The sequence below is a fragment of the Protopterus annectens genome, chromosome 8.part0, assembly GCF_019279795.1.
Source record: "Protopterus annectens isolate FY-2018-M chromosome 8.part0, PAN1.0, whole genome shotgun sequence".
Lineage (NCBI taxonomy): Eukaryota > Metazoa > Chordata > Ceratodontiformes > Protopteridae > Protopterus > Protopterus annectens.
The window spans coordinates 1,360,546,866-1,360,567,753 of NC_056741.1; the positions used below are offsets into that span (position 1 = coordinate 1,360,546,866).

At 39.8% G+C, this 20,888-nt stretch overlaps 1 protein-coding gene across 1 annotated transcript in view; it reads left to right on the forward strand.

The window, feature by feature from the left end:
* Positions 1–20,888, forward strand: part of UPK2 (uroplakin 2) — a 260,794-nt gene that overhangs the window by 57,315 nt on the left and 182,591 nt on the right. The window contains exon 4 of the mRNA XM_044079442.1: positions 19,317–19,454. Within this exon, the coding sequence (XP_043935377.1) occupies positions 19,317–19,454 (138 nt within the window). The remainder of the gene's footprint in view (positions 1–19,316; positions 19,455–20,888) is intronic.

Sequence of the window (20,888 nt, forward strand, 5' to 3'; positions counted from 1 at the left end):
TTCAAATGTATCCACAGTGTGCCCTACTGGAGAGAACAGAAATATACATACACTGTTGTAACTGTTTAAATTTATATGTTTTAACATAAGAAACTGGAAGGTTAACTTCAGTCCAGCAAACTTTAAAATATATCTGAAATTAAATCACTTTACGGGCTAGGCCATAAAGATGCTATCTCACAGGTTTCAGTGCAGCAGAGACACAAAGTCTGTACTATGAAGTTTTCTGTTTTGTCATTGGGGTGACTACTCTGGAACCATGGAGGTATGAAATTGTTTTTGACTTCCAGCACCTGCCAAAGATCTGAGCAAAAGCCCTTGTGTGTGTATTTTACAGGTAGGTGCTAAGTCCTGCCAGCTTCCAGCAATCAGGGTTTTGCTTGGAAACTAGAAGTCAGATGACCAGAAGTGCTGTCATTCTGCAAGCTATCTCAGAAGTAATATTTTAAATATTATTTTGAGAAGTCTCTTAGTGAGGCTGAGCATTCTCTATTCTGTCTTGGGCCTGAAAACAAGAAGAACCATTCACCCACATCATCTGCCTTGCTTTATTAAGTAAGTTATTAGGGAATAGTATAATTCTCTCATATTCAGTCAGGAATATAGTGAAGCTTAATTTAGATATTGTTTTTCTTGAATAGCCTGAGCCTGTCCTTCAATGTTATTTTAAATATTTCCTGTGTTTTGAACTCTGATGTCACTGTGAATATATATTTAGTGTTTTCTTGTTCTTTTATTATTTACTGCTAAATATATTTAAACCTTTCATTGTACCTGATCTTTATAGAGGTATTTAAGTTTTGAGAGTACTTGCATATTTATTTGGTGACACTGTGTGGGCCACTTCTAATAGTCTTGTCTTGGCCAAACTACCATTTGTATTAATATTAATTTCACTCAGTATATTGGGTACCCTTGGAAGAGCCTTAAGGTAGCTGGCAGGAGTGTCTGGTGGCAGTCAAAACTACCTTATAGTCTGGGCAGAAGGGGCATAGCTAGTAAACCTGTACAGCCTTTCCCGTGTGTGTGTGTGTGTGTGTGTGTGTGTGTGTGTGTGTGTGTGTGTGTGTGTGTGTGTGTGTGTGTGTAAATCAAATCTCAAACAGTGTGTGTGTCAGCTACTTGGGTAAGGACACTACGCACTTATTGGACAGAGAAGGTGCTGGAGGCCTTGGCTTGTACACTCAGCTGAGATCTCAACTCTATAGTTGTGCCAGTAGGGAGTCTTACTGGGGATCTGGAGAAAGAGAGAGAAACCAGCCCCAGAATGATTATGGTCTCTGTGTGCTCTTAAGGGAAATTGCACTTGATGCAGAGAGCTGCATCTGGAAATACTGTGTGTATACCTGTTATCCTCCCAGTGAATGTCCCTCACAGGTGCCAGTGGTGAGGACTGAGGCTCCTTGATTACTGCCCAGAGGTGGAAGGTCATCACATATTGGTTGGCAGTGGAGGGATATCCACATCATATATTGGTTGGCAGTGGTGGGATATCCATATCATATATTGGTTGGCATTGGTGGGATCACCACCTCACATACTAGGATTCAGTGGTGTGGATATTGAACTCCTGTAGCCCATACAAAGTGGTCAATAAAGAAGGTGTTTGTATTCTCAAGCAGCCACATGATAGACATTCAGAGTTTCATATAACAATAGTTTTATTTATTTTTTGTTAGCTTAGTTAGTCAGGGAGAGCAGGCAATGATATCAGCAAAGGATTATGACAAGCTGACAAGGAGCCAGTTGGCTGAAATGTGCCAAGTCAAAGGACTGGTGCACGCCAGCCTGACTAAAGAGGAAATTATTGCAGCCTTAATCACACCTGCATCACGGACCAGCAACCAGGAAGACCCCCAGACTGGCCTTGGGGATGTACAACTCTCAGAAAATGGGCAGTTCAACTTTTCCTCAGAGGACTTAAAAATTCGATTTCTCTGAAGAGAGAGTGGGGGCTGGGCCTCACATGGACTGACTGGTTCCTGTCTCATAGTGTAGGGAGTCTGGTGATGAATCTGTCCCTCCAGCTGGAGCATGTCCATTAATTCCGGGTGGACATGGCCTTGTATGTCAGGCACAGATCACCTCTGAGCAGAATGACATATGTTTGAGCCTTTATCCCTTTTGGTGAGGAACTTTGGGGTCTTTCCAACTGCTGCAGTTGTCTCAATCATTTGGTGTGAAGTGAAGAGTACAGGGTACAATGACCCCTCCTGATCTGATGATGAATCTTCATGATCAGGTGGGCAATGTAGAAGGTCTTCCTAACCACTTTTGCAATGTCATCTGGAGTTAGAGACTTGAACTGGAGGCCAAACATTTGCAAATAGAATCAGCAGAAAGACTGCGGTGTTTGGAGGTTGAGGAAAAGGAGAAACAGATGGAATTAGAATCAGCAGACCGACTGAGATGTCTGGAAGTCAAAGAAAAAGAGAGGCATAGGCAACATGAAAAGGAAATACTGACTCTTTGCCAGCATCATGGAGGTAATGGGGAAGGGAGTAACCATATCCCAAAAGCAATAAAGGTCAATAAACTTCTTCCTCAGTACCAAGAAGGTGATAATTTTGAGTTGTATTCATATGTTTGAAAGACCATGCAAACAGTATAATGTTGACCGAGGGCTCTGGGTACAGTTCTTTACCCCCTTACTCCATGGTAAAGCTGTAACTGCTGTTTCTAAATTGTCTGATATTGATTGCTTAAATAATAATACATTTAAAAATTATTTATTGGAATGTTTTAAGTTAACACCTGAAGCTTACAGAAAAAAGTTTTTTGAGCATAAGTTTCATGAGCATAGACACAAGGCAGATGAAAGTGTGTGTGATTATATTGCTGAGTTAAGCACTTATTTTTATAGGTGAGTGAGTGGGTGTCAGGTCACCAGTTTTGAAGGGCTGGCAGAACTTTTGGTGAGGGAACAAGCCCTTAGCACTTTACCTGAGGACATGAGAATCTGGTTGGCAGATAGCGAATGCAGCACCACAGACGAATTAGGGAATAAAGGAGACCTATACCTAGCAAGCAGGGCATCACTGCACAGGAAAGGGATAACCAGTGCTGCACATGGGTATAAGGGAGCCCATGGTGGTTAGCCTAAACCACCCCAACAGAGTCCACCAGTAACAGGGGAAGCCACTAGTTCAGGTACATGGCTAGGATCAAGAGTTAAATGTTTAAATGTAACCAGTGGGGCCATGTAGCATATAGATGTCCATGGTGGCAAGGTGGGGAACAAAAGGTAGGGGGAGCCAGCAAGTGGGAAAAACAGAATGCCAGTGGTAAGTTGTCTGGAGACAACAAGGGTACCAAACTACCACAAGTGGTTATATCTTATCTTAGTAGATGGGAAACAGACCACTGCTAAGAGAGACACAGCCTCTGAGCTAACCATTGTGAAGCCTGCAATGGTTAAAGAGGAGGACTACTTGCTTGGGCAGTCTACTCCAGTCAGAGCTTTAGGTGGGACCCCATTCCAAATACCTTTGGCTAGGGTTCACCTTGACTGGGGAGGTGGAAAAGGAAGCAAGCAAGTAGGTGTGTTTGAGGATATCCCTGCAGATGTCTTGATAGGGAATGATTTTGATAATGCAGTACCTTGTGTGCATGCAGTTACACACAGTCAGGCTTGTAGACAGGCATGTGGGTCTGGTAGCCTGGGGGGGGGGGCCCAAGCAGACTGCATACTTGAAGCCAGGACTGGTAAGGTGGCTTGTTGAGGGAGGAAGCTACCCTGTAGCAGTGAGACTGAAGGTGAGCCACAGCTGCTGGTGAATACTGATGTTCCCTTGGACAGAGTGATTGCAAGGTTAGGGATGAGTGGTAGTACCCAGGCTGACAGTGAGGCATCAAGGTTAGAACATACCAGACTTTCTGTGGAAGAGGAGCTGGGAAGGGTTACAAAGAGAGACTTGAGACAGGCTTAGCTCTCAGACCCTACATTAAAAGGCTTGAGGGAGGTAGCTAGGGAGGCACCCGATTCTCAAGGAAAAGGGTATTCGGTATACTGGAACAAAGGGTTACTGTATAGAGAATGGACCCCTGAGGGAGGGCTAGAGGTTGAGGGAATACAGCAGTTGGTAGTGTCCACAGCCTATCATCTGGCACTTCTAGCCTTATCCCATGACATTCCTTTTGCAGGACATATGGGCATAAAGCATAGCAGGAGATATATTATGCAGAACTTTAATTGGCCTTAGATTGCAAGTGATGTAACAGCATACTGCAGAACCTGTAAGCAGTGCCACAAAGTAGGCAAGGCAGGAGAGAAGGTCAAAGCTCCTTTAGCACTTTTGCCTGTGATTAAAGAGCCGTTTCAGAGTTTAGCAATGGATATTGTGGGGCCTCTGAGTACTCCAAGTTCCACAGGGAAGAAGTATATCCTAGTGGTAGTAGATTATGGTACCAGATACCCTGAGATGGTGGCTCTGTCCTCCACTGAGGCAGATAAGGTGGCAAATGCTTTGCTAGAGACTTTCAGCAGAGTAGGTTTCCCAAGAGAAATACTGACTGACAGAGGTGTCAATTTCATGTAAAAATGTCTGAAGCATTGTGGGGTGAAGCACCTAAAGACCATCCCCTACCACTCCCCAGACTAATGGTCTGTTGGAGAAATTAAAATGTACACTAAAGACCATGCTACAGGCATTTGCAGACCAGTTTAAAAGGGAGTGGGACAAATATTTGCCCCATCTGTTTGCTTACAAAGAGGTGTCCCAGGAATCCACAGGTTTCACACCTTTTGAGTTGCTGTATGGGCATAGAGTGAGTGGACCTCTAGATTTGATTCAAGATGAGTGGGAGGGTGAGTGTGAATCCCACAAGGAGTCTGTTGTGGCATATGTCCTAAACCATAGGACAAGGCTCAGGGAACTCATGGGATTGGCCCAGGAGAATGTGGCAGGAGCCAAACAGCAGAAAAAGGTCTGGTATGACAGGAATGCTCAAGCCAGAGAGTATGCTGTGGGGAAGCAAGTTATGGTTCTCATTCCTGCCAGACGCAACAAGATGCAGACAGCTTGGGAGGGACCTTTCAAAGAGGTCAGGAAGGTCAGTGATGTTAACTGCATGGTAGAACTGCTAGGCAGGAGGCAGAGGCACAAACTGTACCATGTTAACATGATGAAACATTACCATGAGAGAGGCCCTTGTGCTGAGTGTTTGCAGTGGTTGGAGGGAGGAGTCAGAGTGCGATTTGGTAACTGATCTCCTCAGTGAGGCTCGGACTGACACCTCAGTGGAAGGGATAGCAATGTCCCAGCAGCTATCCCCTACCCAGGTTCGAGAAATCTGAGCAGTGTTACAGGAGTTTGGAGACATGTTCACTGGGAAACCAGGGTGCACCCACCTGGTGCAGCACCATGTGGATACAGGACCCCAAAGGCCTATTAAGCAGGCCCCTTATAGGGTGTCTGAGAGAGTCAAACAGACTCTGAGGGAGGAGATACAGGAAATTTTGGAACTGGGGTAATCCAGGAGTCCAACAGTCCCTGGGCCTCCCCAGTGGTGCTGGTACCAAAGAAGGATGGCAGTACCAGGTTTTGTGTGGACTACAGGAAACTAAATAGTCATACAGAGTCAGATTCTTACCCCATGCCTAGGACAGATGAAGTCCCCTTGACTCCCAATGCTAGAGAGAGAGGTCAGTCTTTGTGACTCATTTTGGCTTGTATGAGTTCACGAAGATGCTCTTTGGGATGAAAAATGCCCCAGCAACTTTCCTGAGGCTGGTAGATCGTATCCTAGCAGGAGCAGGATATTTTGCCCTTTCTTACCTAGATGATATTGGCATCTACAGCCATTCCTGGCAAGAGAACCTTCAGTATGCCAAGGAGGTGCTGGGCAGACTACAGAGGGCAGGGTTTACCATTAAGCCCAGTAAGTGTCAGGTGGGTATGACAGAAGTCTCCTACCTGTGACATAGAGTGGGGAGTGGTAAGATCAGACCAGAACCTGCCAAAGTGGAAGAAATTCAGGCATGGCCTACCCCTGTTACCAAAAAGGTGAGGGCATTCTAGGGACAGCGGTATACTATAGAAAGTTGGTCCCCAGTTAAAGTACCATAACTGCTCCCCTCACAGACCTGACAAGGAAAAACAGGCTAGATAAGGTAGCGTGGACCCTAGCATGTAAGCAGGCATTCCAGAAGCTTAAAGGAGCTTTGGGAGGATCCCCTGTGTTAGCTAGTCCAGATTACAGAAGAGAGTTTGTTGTGCAGGTGGATGCTTCAAATCATGGGGTGGGGGATGTACTCAGCCAGCTTTCCTCAGAGGCAGAAGAGCACCCATGGTATATCTCAACCATAGGCTCCAACCAAGAAGGAGTACTATGCAGTTGTGGAAAAGGAATGTCTAGCCATAGTATGGTCACTGTAGAAATTTCAGCCTTATCTGTATGGAAGTAAATTTACTGTAGTTACTGACCACAATCCCTTAACATGGCTATATCAAGCCAGCCAGCAAAATGGCAAGAAACTAAGGTGAGGCCTAGGGCTGCAGACATATCATATGACAGTGCAGCTGGCAGTGGGGTTAACAATGCCAATGCAGATGGCCTCGCAAGACAGGGTATGAGGTAATGTATTCCCAGATAGGCTCATCCCTCTCAATCAGCATTTCTCAAGGGGCACTTGAAAAACTAGCTTGAGTCTTCAAAGGGGGTGGAGGTGTGACGAAAGGAGGTACTGCCTAGCACAGCTAGCTGGAATTTTGTAAATAATTATGTCATTTGTGAATGTCAATCAAATTTATACAAGATCCTTGTGTTACAAATGTATTAGAACTGTATGTCATACAAGATGCTGGTGTTACAAATGTATTAGAACTGTATGTCATGTGTATATCAAACTGATTTGTACAGATGTTTGTATTGAAAAGGTATCCACAGTGTGCCCTGCTGATGAGAACAGAAATGTACATGCACTACTGTAACTGTTTAAATCTTTATGTTTTAACAGAGGAAACTGGAAGGTTAACCTCAGTCCAGCAAACTTTAAAATATATCTGAAATTAAATCACTTTATGGACTAGGCCATAAAGATGGTATATGACAGGTTTCAATGCAATAGAGACACAAAATCTGTACTAGGAAGTTTTCTGTTTTGTCTTTGGGGTGAACTAATTACTACTCTGGAAGCATGGAGGTATGAAACTGTTTTATGACTACATCCTACAGAAAGGCCTCACTGAGACCAACAACTGGTGTCAGAACCATGGCCTTAAGCTCAATGGCAAAAAATGTGTCATCATCCCCTTTGGGAAAAACCCAGTCCCCATGAATTACCACATCGATGGTAGTCCACTGAACACAGGAGGAGTTATAAAAGATCTGGGAACAAAGGTTGACAGTAACCTCTCTTTTGACCACCACATTGCCACTGTAGTCAGAAAGTCCTTTTATGTAGCACATCTCATTACTAAGGGTTTTGCATCCAGGAAGAAAGAGGTCATTGTCTCCCTCTACTCTTCCCTCATTAGGCCAATCATCGAGTACAATGCCCCATTTGGTATGCACCTCACTAGACACCTGCAACAACTGGAGAGGCTGCAAAAGTACCTCATAAAGGGGATCCTAGGCCTTAAACACTTGTCCTATATGGACAGACTCAAACTCCAACTATTCTCTGTTTCATATCACCTACTTGAGGCGATTTCTGCTTGACTTACAAAGCCATGTCTGATCCAACTCTGTCAGAAATGCTACATCTAAAGAAATCCCAATCCCTCTGCATCGCATGCTCCAAAGACCTCAACCTCATTACCACAATCAACAGAACATGCTGGAGGGACAGGTTCATAGCACAGAGACTGCCCATGCTATGAAATAGACTTCCCATACATGTCAAGCAGAGCATCTCACTGGCCCTCTTCAAGAGAAATCTTGAGTAGATGGGAAATAGAAAATTCACCCCGGGGATCACTCCAGTGGCTCTGCTCGGCAGAGGCACTGGGAACTAAGGTCAGGTGGCATGATGCCAGGGTAATCCTATAGGCTAGGCTTGTAAAGGCTCCAGGGCCACTAGCCTAGTAAGCACCTATGAACCTAATGACTTCCAGAATCTGCCAAAGATCTGAGCAAAATCCCTTGTGTGTGTATTTTTACAGGCAATTGCCAAGTTCCTGCCAGCTTCCTGCATTTGGGATTTTGCATGGGAACTAGACGTCAGATGATCAGAAGTGATGTCTTTCTGCAAGCTATCTCAGAAGTAATAGTTTAAATATTATTTTGAGAAGTCTTTTAGTGAGACAGCGCATTCTGTATTCTGTCTTAGGCTTGACAACAAGAAGAACCATTCACCACATCATCTGCCTTGCTCTATTGAGTAAGTTATTAGGGAATAGTTTAATTCTCTTAGATTCAGTCAGGAGTATAGTGAAGCTTAGTTTATTTTTCTTTATTTGCCTGAGCCTGACCTTGTTTTTTTATTATTTATTATTAATAAATAGGCATTGTATTACAACAGTACCCCCCCCCCCAGATGTGCAGTTGCAAGGCCCACCCAAACCCTGCCCAAGACCCAGCATATGGTGATTTTTTTGCTATATCATTGAATAAACATGTTGATGTTTTGTTGATCCACATGAATATTCATCCGGGATTGCAGGCATGTGGAAAAGAGACATAAAATAAAATAATCAGTCATACACAAGCAAACATTTCTGCAGCAATGGAGATCACGGTAAACAAGACCTTTTATCTGCTTTTGTTACTTCACCTTAAATTATAGTAGTTCTCTGCAGAAAAGGGTCATAAAATTAAATAATCAGTTATACACATTCAAACATTCTGCAACAATACAGATCTTGGAAAACAAGACCTTTTTATCTACTTTTGTCACCTTAAATTCTACTAGAGTAGTTGGTTTATTGAACGTAGTGCAGCCTTAAGAATAAAATAAACTGTTATATATTACCACCGCAAGGGAGTACACATGAAATATGACCGCTTAGCAAAAGAGAACATGGAATCAAGACCTTTATCTGCTTTCAAGCAATGAGGTGATTTTTTTTTTTTTCAGCAGTCTGTTATGGCTGCTTCTGCAATGTAGTTCATAGCAAAATAAACAGGGACAAAATGGAAAGCTATGGATGACAAAGGCCCAAAAATCAAAGACAGATATCAAACACTGTTCATATTAATTTATAAATGATCAAACACTTTGTGAATACTACAGCTCCATAGCTCTCAACCTTCCATTTCTACAATGTGGCATACTTACCAGCAACTTAAAACCTCACGTCATTTTGATTGTGTTTTCATACTTCAAAAGCATTATTTTGCTGAATTACTATATGTGTTACATAATTGTAACTGTTCCTTCATACCTAAAAATCATTCTTTTGCTGAAGCAATATGTGTTTGAAAAAATGCAGTACTTTCATCATTAAGGTGCTAAATGCTAAGTGTTAATGTATCTGAAACATCCAGGGGAAAAAAATCTGCTTGTACAAAGAAAAACTTCAATTCACCTTACTTTTACCTTCTGTGCCAACTACTAAGAGTAACCTGCATTTCAAAGAGCAGGATACTTTCCTTTCATGTACAATGTGCTAAATGCTACTGAATCAGGAAACATCCAGGGAAAATAATGTGCTTGTACAGGACCATCCACCTTGCCTTTAAAAGTTAGTTTGCTCTGAGCCATTTTGTAATGAAATGCTGCTGGCCTTTTTAAGTTAACTTGTAAGACATTTACCTCCCGAGCTTCATTGTGTCAAGAAAATGCACAAGTCACACACACAAGGGGTGACCAGCAGGTGTCAATCAACAAGCAATGCATGTGTGATGTCACTGGCAAATCTGCATGGTATGTCAATCATTCATTTGCATGGTACATCACAGCCACTAGGCATGTCAATCACTATGGCCACTCCCATCTCTGCGTGAACCGACCAAGGGGGTACTGTTGTAAAACATTGCCATTAAATATATTTAAACCTTTCATTGTGGCTGATCTTTGTAGAGATATTTAAGTTTCGAGAGAACTTACTTATTAATTTGGTGATACTGTGTGGGCCGCTCCTAATAGCTTTGCTCTTGGTCAAACTACCATGTTGTTTGTCTTTTGGCTTTTTCCGGTAAGTGGTCACCACAGCGGAATTCCGGTCCGCTAATGACTGGCAGTAGATTTTTATGAAACACAGAGGTGCCAGCTCGACGCCCAACCTTCAACGAAGGCACACCCATTTACACAAGCATGTCTTTCAAACGCTACCCAAATGCGGGGAGGGCATGCAGACTCCACACAGAAGGTACTCCCAAGCCCAGCCGAGAATCGAACAGGAGAACCTCTTGCTGTGAGGTAACAACGCTACCACCATACCACCGTGTATTACGGTCAAACTACCATATGTAGTAATATTAATTTCACTCAGTATATTGGATACCCTTGGAAGAGCCTTAAGGTAGCTGGCAGGAGTGTCTGGTGGCAGTCATAACTACCTTATAGTCTGGGCAGAAGTGAGCATAGCTAGTCAACCTGTGCCACTTTTCCCAGGTGTGTGTGTGTGTGTGTGTGTGTGTGTGTGTGTGTGTGTAAATCAAATCTCAAAGAGTGTGTGCATCAGCTACTTGGGTAGGAAACACGAAGCGCTGGTTGGACAGAGTGGGTTTTGGAGGCCTTGGCTTGCACACTCAACTGAGATCTCAGCTCTATAGCTGTGCCAGTGGGGATTCTTACTGGGGATCTGGAGAAAGAAAGAGAAACCAGCCCTGGACTGACTGTGGTCTCTGCGTGCTCTTAAGGGAAATTGCACTTGATGTAGAGAGCTGCATCTGGAAATACTATGAGTGTACATGTAATCCTCCCAGTGAATGTCCCCCCACAGGTGCCAGTGGTGAGGACGGAGGCTTCTTCATTACTGGCTCAGAGGTGAAGGGTCATCACATATTAGTTGGCAGTGGTGGGATATCCACATCACATATTTGTTGGCAGTGGTGGGATATCCACATCACACTTAACTGACAGTACTGTACACACTGCCTCTACTGACAGGAGTACTTGAAAGATCCACCCTATTACTTTAGATACTTCACATAAAAATGTAGAAAGACATACCCACATTTACAAATACTATAACACTACTTTTTACGCTACTATCGGTATTCTAACAGTTGGCACTATAAGTTACAATAATGTTTTTTTTTATCACAAGCAAGTCACAGATGAAGGGAAATATACATCCCGCCTATGGCTTAAAATTCAGAATTTTGACATTCAGCATTGCAAGCTTTCAGTATAAGGAGCCTCAGTCACATGAGATTTCAGTATTTTGAAAATTAGGTATTGTGGTCTCAGTCAAATGAAATTCAGTATTTTGAGTTTTCAGTCATGTAAAGTAGACACATATATATATATATATATATGGGTCTACTTCATTTGATCGACAGACCATTTGATTGAAACTCATTTGGTCGAAATGACATTTGATCGAAAACCAGTATTCAAGGCATAAAACTGGGATTTGTCCCCCTCTCCAATATGGTGTGACCCTGGAGTTGATATATATAGTTGGGGGTGTGGAGGGGGCAAAGCTCTCCACCTATTTTCATTTAAAATGTGTACTTTTTGTTTTATTGTCTTCTTTTAAATGAAAATAGGTGGGGGGCTTCATCCCCCACACACCCCAATGTGGGGGGGCCGTGCCCCCCACACACACCCAACTATATATCAACTCCAGGGTCGCACGACATTGGGGAGGGGGACAAATCCCAGTTTTATGCCTTGAATACTGGTTTTCAATCAAATAAAATTTCGACCAAATGAATTTTATTTTTTTTTTAACTACATTGTAGTTATTTTGATTTAATTTGACAGACTTTTAGGCAGTATCAGTATAGGTTAGACTAGAGAGGTGAGACTTCAGAGGGTTAAAACTGTTGTATTCTCTATTTATAGTAACTTTAGCTTTAGGTAAAGAGTTGAACTTAAATGTGCTATTTAAAGAATGACAAATGTTGCATAGTTCAGTATGGCCATAATGGGTATAATACTATTCTATTTTACTTCACCATGTTTAGTTAACAATTTTCAAATGTTTTCTTTCTGATTATAACTAGAATTATACAATGAGATCTTGTTTATTGGGGTTAGTTCTATTTTGTTTTAACAAGACTATTTTGTGGAAAACTAAAAACTGAATACATTCTGGACAGGTATCTACAGTTTGATTTTGAAATATACAGGGTATGTAAACCTCTCAAAAATGGGAATTTTTTTCACCTTTGTAAATAAATCCCCATTCTCCATATAATGCTGAATGTATTAGAAGATAAATATGCATTGAAGGCAATTGTCAAATACCAGAAAAAGTTCTGTGCAATAGATTCCATCTCCAAGTCAAGCAGAGTACCTCAGTAACCCTTTTTAAGTGCAACCCAGATAACTGGATGGGGAATAGAAAATACACCCCTGGGATTCAACCTGTGTCCCTGCTGGACAAGGGCATCAGTTGCTGACTTGTCTGAACATGGGCTAAATTCTTGGCTAGGCTTGTAAGGGCCTCAGGGCCAATAGCCTAATAACTTCCTATGATGCTAATATATAGCTACAGCTGACAACTGTAAGTTGTAGCCCTAATCAGAAATCATCATAATTAATGTTGTGTCATTCAGGTCAAGTTTTTGACGGCAAATGCTGCCATGATTGACGGAATTCAAGCAATCCCCGCCCCAAGTCCTACTGTGTCACACTGTTCTTACCTAAAAACGTCTGGCTCTGGAATTTGCACCTTTAAAAGGTTGACTGTTGTCCAGTCCATCTTGTAAAGTTTGCCAGTCTGTACTCAGGAAAAGTCTTTATTGCATTCTTTTCATAGTGTTTCACCAAAAAAACTGAAAGATCAGTTTGCTAGCTTGATTATTCAGTCCTGAATCCTCTGCCCAGTTCCTGAATATTGTTTTATGAGGAAAACGATGACTCTTTATAATTGTTGTTAGCTTTGTAATAGCTGTTGAGCAGAGCCATCTCTGATCTTGATGGTTTACTGCTGCAGAACTTTAAATTGTCTCTTCCTACAGTACATGTTGATCTCATACTAGAGATTAATACCTCCTGTTATGGATGGTTCCATTATTATTCTGTCCAGGAAAGCCCATTTTCATACTTGGTTTCTTCCAGTGCCAGCACTATTTACACGTCTTGAGCCATTAAACTGCTATTAATGTTGATCAACTTAACCTGTGTGGGAATGCTTTCCTTAATTGTGTGTTCCATTTCCCATGGCAGATAAGAGCAACACACACAAAATGAAGGGCATACTATTCTTTTTTCACTTTCTGATAAGAATATATTTTTTGAGTCAAGTATAAATACATGTATATACTGCATTCAGTTTCTGCAGTCATTTGAAGAGTGGTAAGAGAGTGGAGAATACATTGCATATCAATCACTTTATGAGCTGTGATGCATAACAATACAGTTATTAAAAAACGAAAATCCAGATTCAGGATCCATTAGGAAACCATGCTGCAGTCTTTAGGTGTGCTCAACATGTAAAACCTGCCTAGGTTGCTTGCTCCATCTGGATTCCCATAATGCATTGCTCCATCCCACCCCTCCAGTTCTGCAACAACCAAAAAAAATTACCTGGAAACCTCTTGGTTTTGAGGATAAAAGTCGAAATCTAAACAGTGATTGTTTTAATCCAGGAACTTAACATTCTAAAGGAAGTTAGAAGACTTATGACAGAGTAACCCCAGGGCAGGCATGCTCATCCTCCTTCGCCAGTATTTCTGACACCTGCACAACTAACTGATGCTAGGTTGTGTGGATCATAGTTAGGGCTGTATTCCCCTATGCCATGGTGCCAGCTAAATGCCCATTTGAAATGTTTTTGTTTCCCCACCCATGTTTGTTGATTTGCCATGTCACTGTAGTGTTGTCTGTGTTGACCGGAAGGCAATCTAAAAAGAGGTTACCCTGAAATTCTATGAAGGCACTGAATAATACTTCAATCCCTTTCAAGCTAATGTAAAGTGACATTTCTTGCTGAGATCTGTTGCCTTGCACTGAGCAATTGTTGAAGTTTCCCCAAGCCTAGTCCTAAGAGTCTGTTGCCACTTTTTGAGTCTCTGATGGAGGAAGAAGGGATATCTCCTTGGATAAAAAGGGTAGATTTGATTACCATAAAATCTAGTTCCTGTCAGAGTGAGAAAGGGCCATCATTGTCTCCAGTAAATCTGATGGCTGTTTCCTGGAACTCCTTAGAGCTCACTGTAGTTTCTCCATGTGCAGTCTTGCACGATGAATAGGAGAATGCAAGGAATCCTTCAACTTTTTTAAATCACTTTTAGGTCTAGTAGTTGTATTGCAATCCTGGATGAAATAATAAAGATTTCCTACAGTTGCATTCTTACTGAGTCAGAATAATATTTGTGTCTATACATGCATAAGTCATTCCTATTCCTAACTTTTTGCTGGTGAGTAACATCTGCTAGGTCTCGCTAGAATATTGGCCACGCATTTATCTTAGCCACTGCACTGATAGCAAACCTGCTAAATGTACATCTACCACCATGTGCTCCAAGAAGTTTTCTGCATACATTGTTAGCATGGTCTACAGCTGCAGGACATTAAAGCTCTTACCTAAATTCCTAAGTCTCAGCACACTCGTGAATTTTTGTATTTGACAGTCCATGTGTGAGTAGACACTTTTGCTGTTGGCACAAGCATATATTATTTCCAGAGGTTGGTTCTAGACTGGTAAAGTCCAGGGCAGCATTTAGCTATTACATATATTACCATTCTTAAGCTTTTGACTTCCCAGGGGGTATGTTATGTTCTTCTTAGCCTTTTGCTTATTTATTTGTCTGTCTAAGTAATCTATGTACGTAATGTTTGCTTGACAAGGAAATGGACAGATTTATGAATACCCATTTTAGACACTGCCCAGATAAGATAATATGTTGCCAACTGTAGTAATACATAATGAAGCATTATAAGCAGAACAGCGAGTTAGAAATGAAGACGTAACAATGCAGACATCATTATACAGACCATATTAAAAAAAAAAAAACAGTTGATGAAAAGAGCTTCTATATGTTTGCCTCAGCTAACTAGAACAATTTACTCAATGAATTGTGAAGTAACTTTACACATAAAATATTCAAGGAAAAAATTAAGAATCGCCTCCATAAATAGGGTGCTTTTTACAACTGAAACAATTTGAGAAGATTTTGAAATAATTTTGGAGATCAGATTAATGCTAACAAAAGAAAAAGAAGGCATAAAGTTGGGAGGCAACTGATAAATATAATTAAAAATATGGCCATGGACAAAGCCCTATGGGATTCCTATGCACAATGCAGCAGAAGAAAAGGACTCTAATGACCTTCCAGTGAGATGACACCTGTAACAACAAAGTAAAAATATAAGGCAATTGGGATAATTTTGCCCTAAAGTGAAGCTATGTTGATATGTCTACAGCATACCATATTTGTTTAGGCATTCTGAAGTTTGTTAAAAGAAATATATATTTTTGAACAGTTTGGCCAAGGAGTAAAGAACAGAAATGGGTCTACAGTTACAGGTGGCAAAAAGACTGTTAGTTTTAAAGGGGGGAAATGTGACGGCAGCTTTCCAAGTGGAATGTTAGGTACATTTTCATAAGGAGAGAATAAATAAATAAAAATGAAAAATAATATGATCTTTAGACAGTTTTAAAAACTATGGGAAGATCCTATAAATTCAACCTTATATCATTTGGACATCTATCAAACAGAGGATTTTTTAATTAAAAAGATGAAAAGAGTAAGTTTGTAGAAGATGATGGAAGGACTAAGTTTCTGGAAGAAGGGGATTGGACAGCTGGAGGTTTTAGGCAAGTTTAGAAATTAATGTTTAGAATCTTTGCCTTAAATATAAACTTGAACATTTGGGCCATCTGAGCTGTATAAACAGTACAAAAATAGGCCTTCAGACAATCAGAGGACTTTTCTCTGCCTTACTCCAGTGTTTTACTAATGTAAGGTGTTAACAAAATGATCAGAATTTTGCTTCTGATGCAGGACATAACTAAGTCTGGTATTAGTTCACTGTTTCTAATGAAAATATTTTATCCATTTGCGGATATGCCAGATTCAGGGACGGTATTAAAGCTTGCAAGGCCTTTTGTGTTGCTTTTCTCTCCATAGCCAGGATTCAGAGAATACCACCTCTGTATATTCCTGAATAAGTTAACTAGTGTAATTACAGATGTCCAAGAACTTGCTTAGCTGTCTAAGGATTTTTGGTAATAATATGGGGTATGTTGAATGGCCTCTGTGATGCTGTTTTGAAGGTCAAGTCCATCTGGTCCAGTCTCATACCCCAGACAATTTACCATGCTTCTGAACCACTACTTTTAATGATGAACAGCATGTCCCCAATTTTCTTTAGCTGACTTAATACACATGAGTTGTTTCCATCAGGCACTTCTCAAAAGTGTTACTTTTGATCAATTTGTCATCTCATTCAGATTTTCTAAGTGTTCTGTTTTAGATTTGGCATCATGAAGGAAAATATCAAGATATATTCTGCATGAATATTTAGTTACCAAAAAGGGCACCATTTCCAAGTGTGACATTCCACCCCAAAGGGGAAAGCCAGTTTTCAGGATCTACTTTTATAGCCTATAAGCCATTTGCTATGTCAGTGATTTTAAAATGCTTTCCACTCACAACCCTACATAAGCTGTAATCTAAATATGCCAGAGCTAAAAGATAAGGACACATGTTGATATAACATGTTCTAATATATAGGGAATTTCAATGTAGGGGCTTTAGAACGAGTTAGATTAGGGAGTTATGCATAGAGTTTACTTCTCGTGCAATTCCCTTCTACATCACAGTGTCCAGTGTTTCATGGATCTATATATATAACATTGGGGGATACAATAGTTTCCTTTTGGTGTATTGTAAAGTTCGGTGGTAGGTTTGGAGGAAGTAATGGCACGGACAAGGCTTAGAATCCGAGCTGTTAGCCGGATCTCATTATGCAATGGGCTATATCTTTGACTTTAAGTTGCGGTTTTAGAGAAATTAAATGTTATATTTTAATATGATGGTTTTTAGTATAGGAATTTGTTGGGAATTACATATCATATTTTTGAGTTCATCTTGTAGGTTAGTTAAAAATAACTGTCCTTTATTGTGGTGCCATAAATAATTTTTTTTATCTTATTTTAACTGGTATTTGTTTAAGGGACTTGCTAGATTAGCTCATCACAGTACAGTGATGTCTTCAGGTATTTCTGCATCTACAGCCTACTTACACTTCTAAGCATCAGATATTGCTTACTCATATTTGCATTAATAATTCCAAAAAACATGCTACATACAAAGTATTAGAATATTCCACTTTAAAATTTACACAAAGATAAATCCGACTGTATTGATATTTCACCTCTGTCTAGTGCAGATAAAGAGAAATGAATTGTTGCCCATATAGTATTTATTTATACTGTTTTAATTTCATGTTTTTCTAAATGTCCTCACAAAGAAGTAGTACAGACAAACCTGCTTCATCTTATATGTAAGCTCTCAGCTTGGTGAACAAAATGCAGCTGACAGTAAGTGTGTAACTTGAGTGGTTGCTGAGATATTGTAAGTTTACAAAATATTACAAACACAATAGTTACTGTGTTCACTCTGACTTATAAAATCCAGTTTAAAACTAGAACCTAAAGAATACTACCACTGTGAAAATTTCCTAGGAAAGAAATCGCTGTTCCAACCAAAAAATAAATAAAAAACACTAAACACTTCCAAACACATACATACATACCTTAACCCTAATTCTACCCCCCCAAAAAAAGTAAACAGCTGAAAACACATATGCACATAACTCAACCATACATCTACCGCAAAAAAAAAAAAGTAAACATTTTAAAACATATGCACTTACCTTAACCCGCACTATAACCCTAAGGTCAGTAACTGTTGCACATTTACGCTCAGGAGCTATAGCGGACAAGGGACCACAGTACAGTGCAGAACACAGCAAAGTAACAAAGCAGTCAAGCGACTTCTTTCCCAGGGAAAGAATTTGCTGAACAGCTACTTCGCTGTTTTGCCTGTTCGCTCTTTAAGTGTCGATGAAAACACATTCGACAAAATGCATTTTCGTCATTCTAATAGGAACCCGGTTAAAGTAATATAAAGTGGACATGATAGCATCATACATATTTCTTCATAGAAGCATTACACTCCTCCATGATTACTCACTAGTGCAATCATTCTAGAAGGACTGACATTTGTCACATCATAGTGCATATACTTTCACCAGGTAGACTATAGGGAAAATGAGTATTATCATACGCACACATACAGAGAGACACACACACACACACACACACACACACACACACACACACACAAACACACACAAAATGTGTTGAAAATAATGTTTGGAATTAAGGAAAGAGCAGTAAAGAAAATTATGTGTATGTATGTATCTATCTTATCATTGTGTTTTAGCATGTGTGTGCATATGTATATATGTATATGGGTCTACATTGGAAGCTCAAAGTTTCAAAACTTCAAACTTCATATGGTCGAGACCATAAGATCGAAGTTTTGAAACTTCCAGCGGTTTAAATGGAGATCACCGTACAGCACAGAACAGGAAATGTACTGTTCTCTTCACTATACAGCGATCTCAGAGTTGGTAAATTCAATTATTTGTTTTTAATTTTTTTATTGAAGTTTCAAACTTTCAGTACTTTGATGTTATGATCTCGACCATATGAAGTTCGAGCTTCCAAACTAGATCCATATATGTGTGTGCGTGTGTGTGTGTGTGTTACCTCTCAACTGTCCAGAATTTTGCAGAATGTCTCTTATTTTCCCAGATAATTTTGCCTTGTCCATCATAAAATGTTTGATTTTCTGGTATATTACTAAGAATTACAGTCAGTAAATAATGAAAGACATTCGCTTTTCATAATTTTTATTGTTCAGAAAAAAAACTTCTATTTATTAAGTTTTTAAGTGAATTAGAATAATATTTAAAAATTGCCTCTGATTTTGGGACTTTTTCTCCTCCCTGTTTTTTGCTTTGTCTAGAATTCTTGAGCAAAGAAATATATATATATATATATATATATATATATAAATAAACACACACACACATGTATGTATGTATGTCTGTCTGTCTATGGTAGAGGCATTAGATCTTTTCTTTCCAGCTTTCACCCTTCAAAATTGAATTTCTGCAAAGGTTTATTCTAAAGCTTAAGAACTTGAGAATGAGAAAGTTACATTTAAAAATTGTCAGCTTTCTGTTTCCTTGTATAAACTACATTATTACTTTGTTTTTTTTTCTGTTTTTGTTTTAGATTTCACCATCACACTAGTCAATGACCTTGTCACAGGTGGTGTATTTCCGCATTCAGTGGTGTTAAGCTTGCCTCCCTGTTATTACTACGGAAAGAATGTTAATGTTAATTTTACCTACGAAAATGGTACATTGCAAGGTAAGGAAACCCTAGATGAAATGAGAAATAGCCTTCAGCTTAGTTTTATATCTTAAACTCATGTCATTACTATCCCTCCTTTACCTATGTGGCTTGGTATTAATATGGCTGTATTGCAAATATATGTAGACAGTACAGACACATTGTTTGCTTCTTTCATGTGATATAAGTTACACAGTAAGTGCAATGTTATACATACTATATTATGAATGCAACTCTCTATGTACATTTTCAGTTTTAGGTTATGTTTTTATAAAATTAAATGAAACAAATGTTTACCTTTGTAAACAACACACAATTCTTCTGAAAGTTAAATCTGTCAACAAAAAACAGTTTCCTTAAATTTGTGATTCCTTCATTCAGTTTTTTTACTTGAATATTACTAGAAATTTTTAAAATATACAAAGTAGTCAACAAAAACTGCAGCATGAGAACACATTCCTTATGAGTGCTATTATAACTATAATGGAACAAGGTGCTAGAGACATCCTGTACTGAAAACTGACATTTGTAGTTTGGAAGGTGAATAACCTGATAGACCATCAAGCACTTTCACTCAAATAACAGCAGAAAAACTATAGTCTTGAAATCAAATGTTTACTGAAAAGCAGGATTTTTGTGTGGGCTTGCAGGTACAAGTGTAACACAATGCTTTAATCACAAAGTTGCTTCTTCAGGGCCATCCACACCAGGGAAATCTTGTATGCAGAGCAGCAAACATCAAGGCAAAGTAGGATGCAAGTAAATAAATCATCAGACTGATGTAGCTACAGTAAGAATATTTAACCATTAATGTCAAAGAGTCGATATGCTTTGTAGTGGGAAACTGAAAGAAAACATCACCATTTTCTCCCCTCGTTTTTTTTTTTTTTTTGTAGTACGGGGTCACATGTTGCTTTATCATATCTTTTTAAAATGTACATCCCCCCTTATCATACTGTTCAAAGCAAATTGTTTCCGGTCAGTAAATTCCATTTTATGTCCCCCACATGTACTAATTTGGTCTTGCACATAATACCGCTTGTAGGCTGTAGTAATTCTCATAGAAAACTTTCTGTTCAACACCACAGTGCTGTATGATGCTTTCTCATAATAATTTTAGAACTGTGCGAACTGTTTTACTATGGTCTGCAAGTGCAAATTAGAATTAGGTGAAATGTTTTACTGTGATCTGCAAAGGAAAATGTTTCAGCTCCACCCAGTAAGATCCATTTTCCATTCCCCTTTTGTATAAATTATAGTACACACAATAACACCTGCAGTCTTTACCAAATCTTTCTCATTCAGCAAGTATGTGAAGGTTGCATTAATTCAGTTGTACACAGAGCGCATTACCTGTGGCAGTATTTCTACAACTGCACACAGCAGCTTTCATCAGCATAGTCCTGATTGTTTGAGAAATAATCATGATTATGTCACTGAATGTGCTTTCAC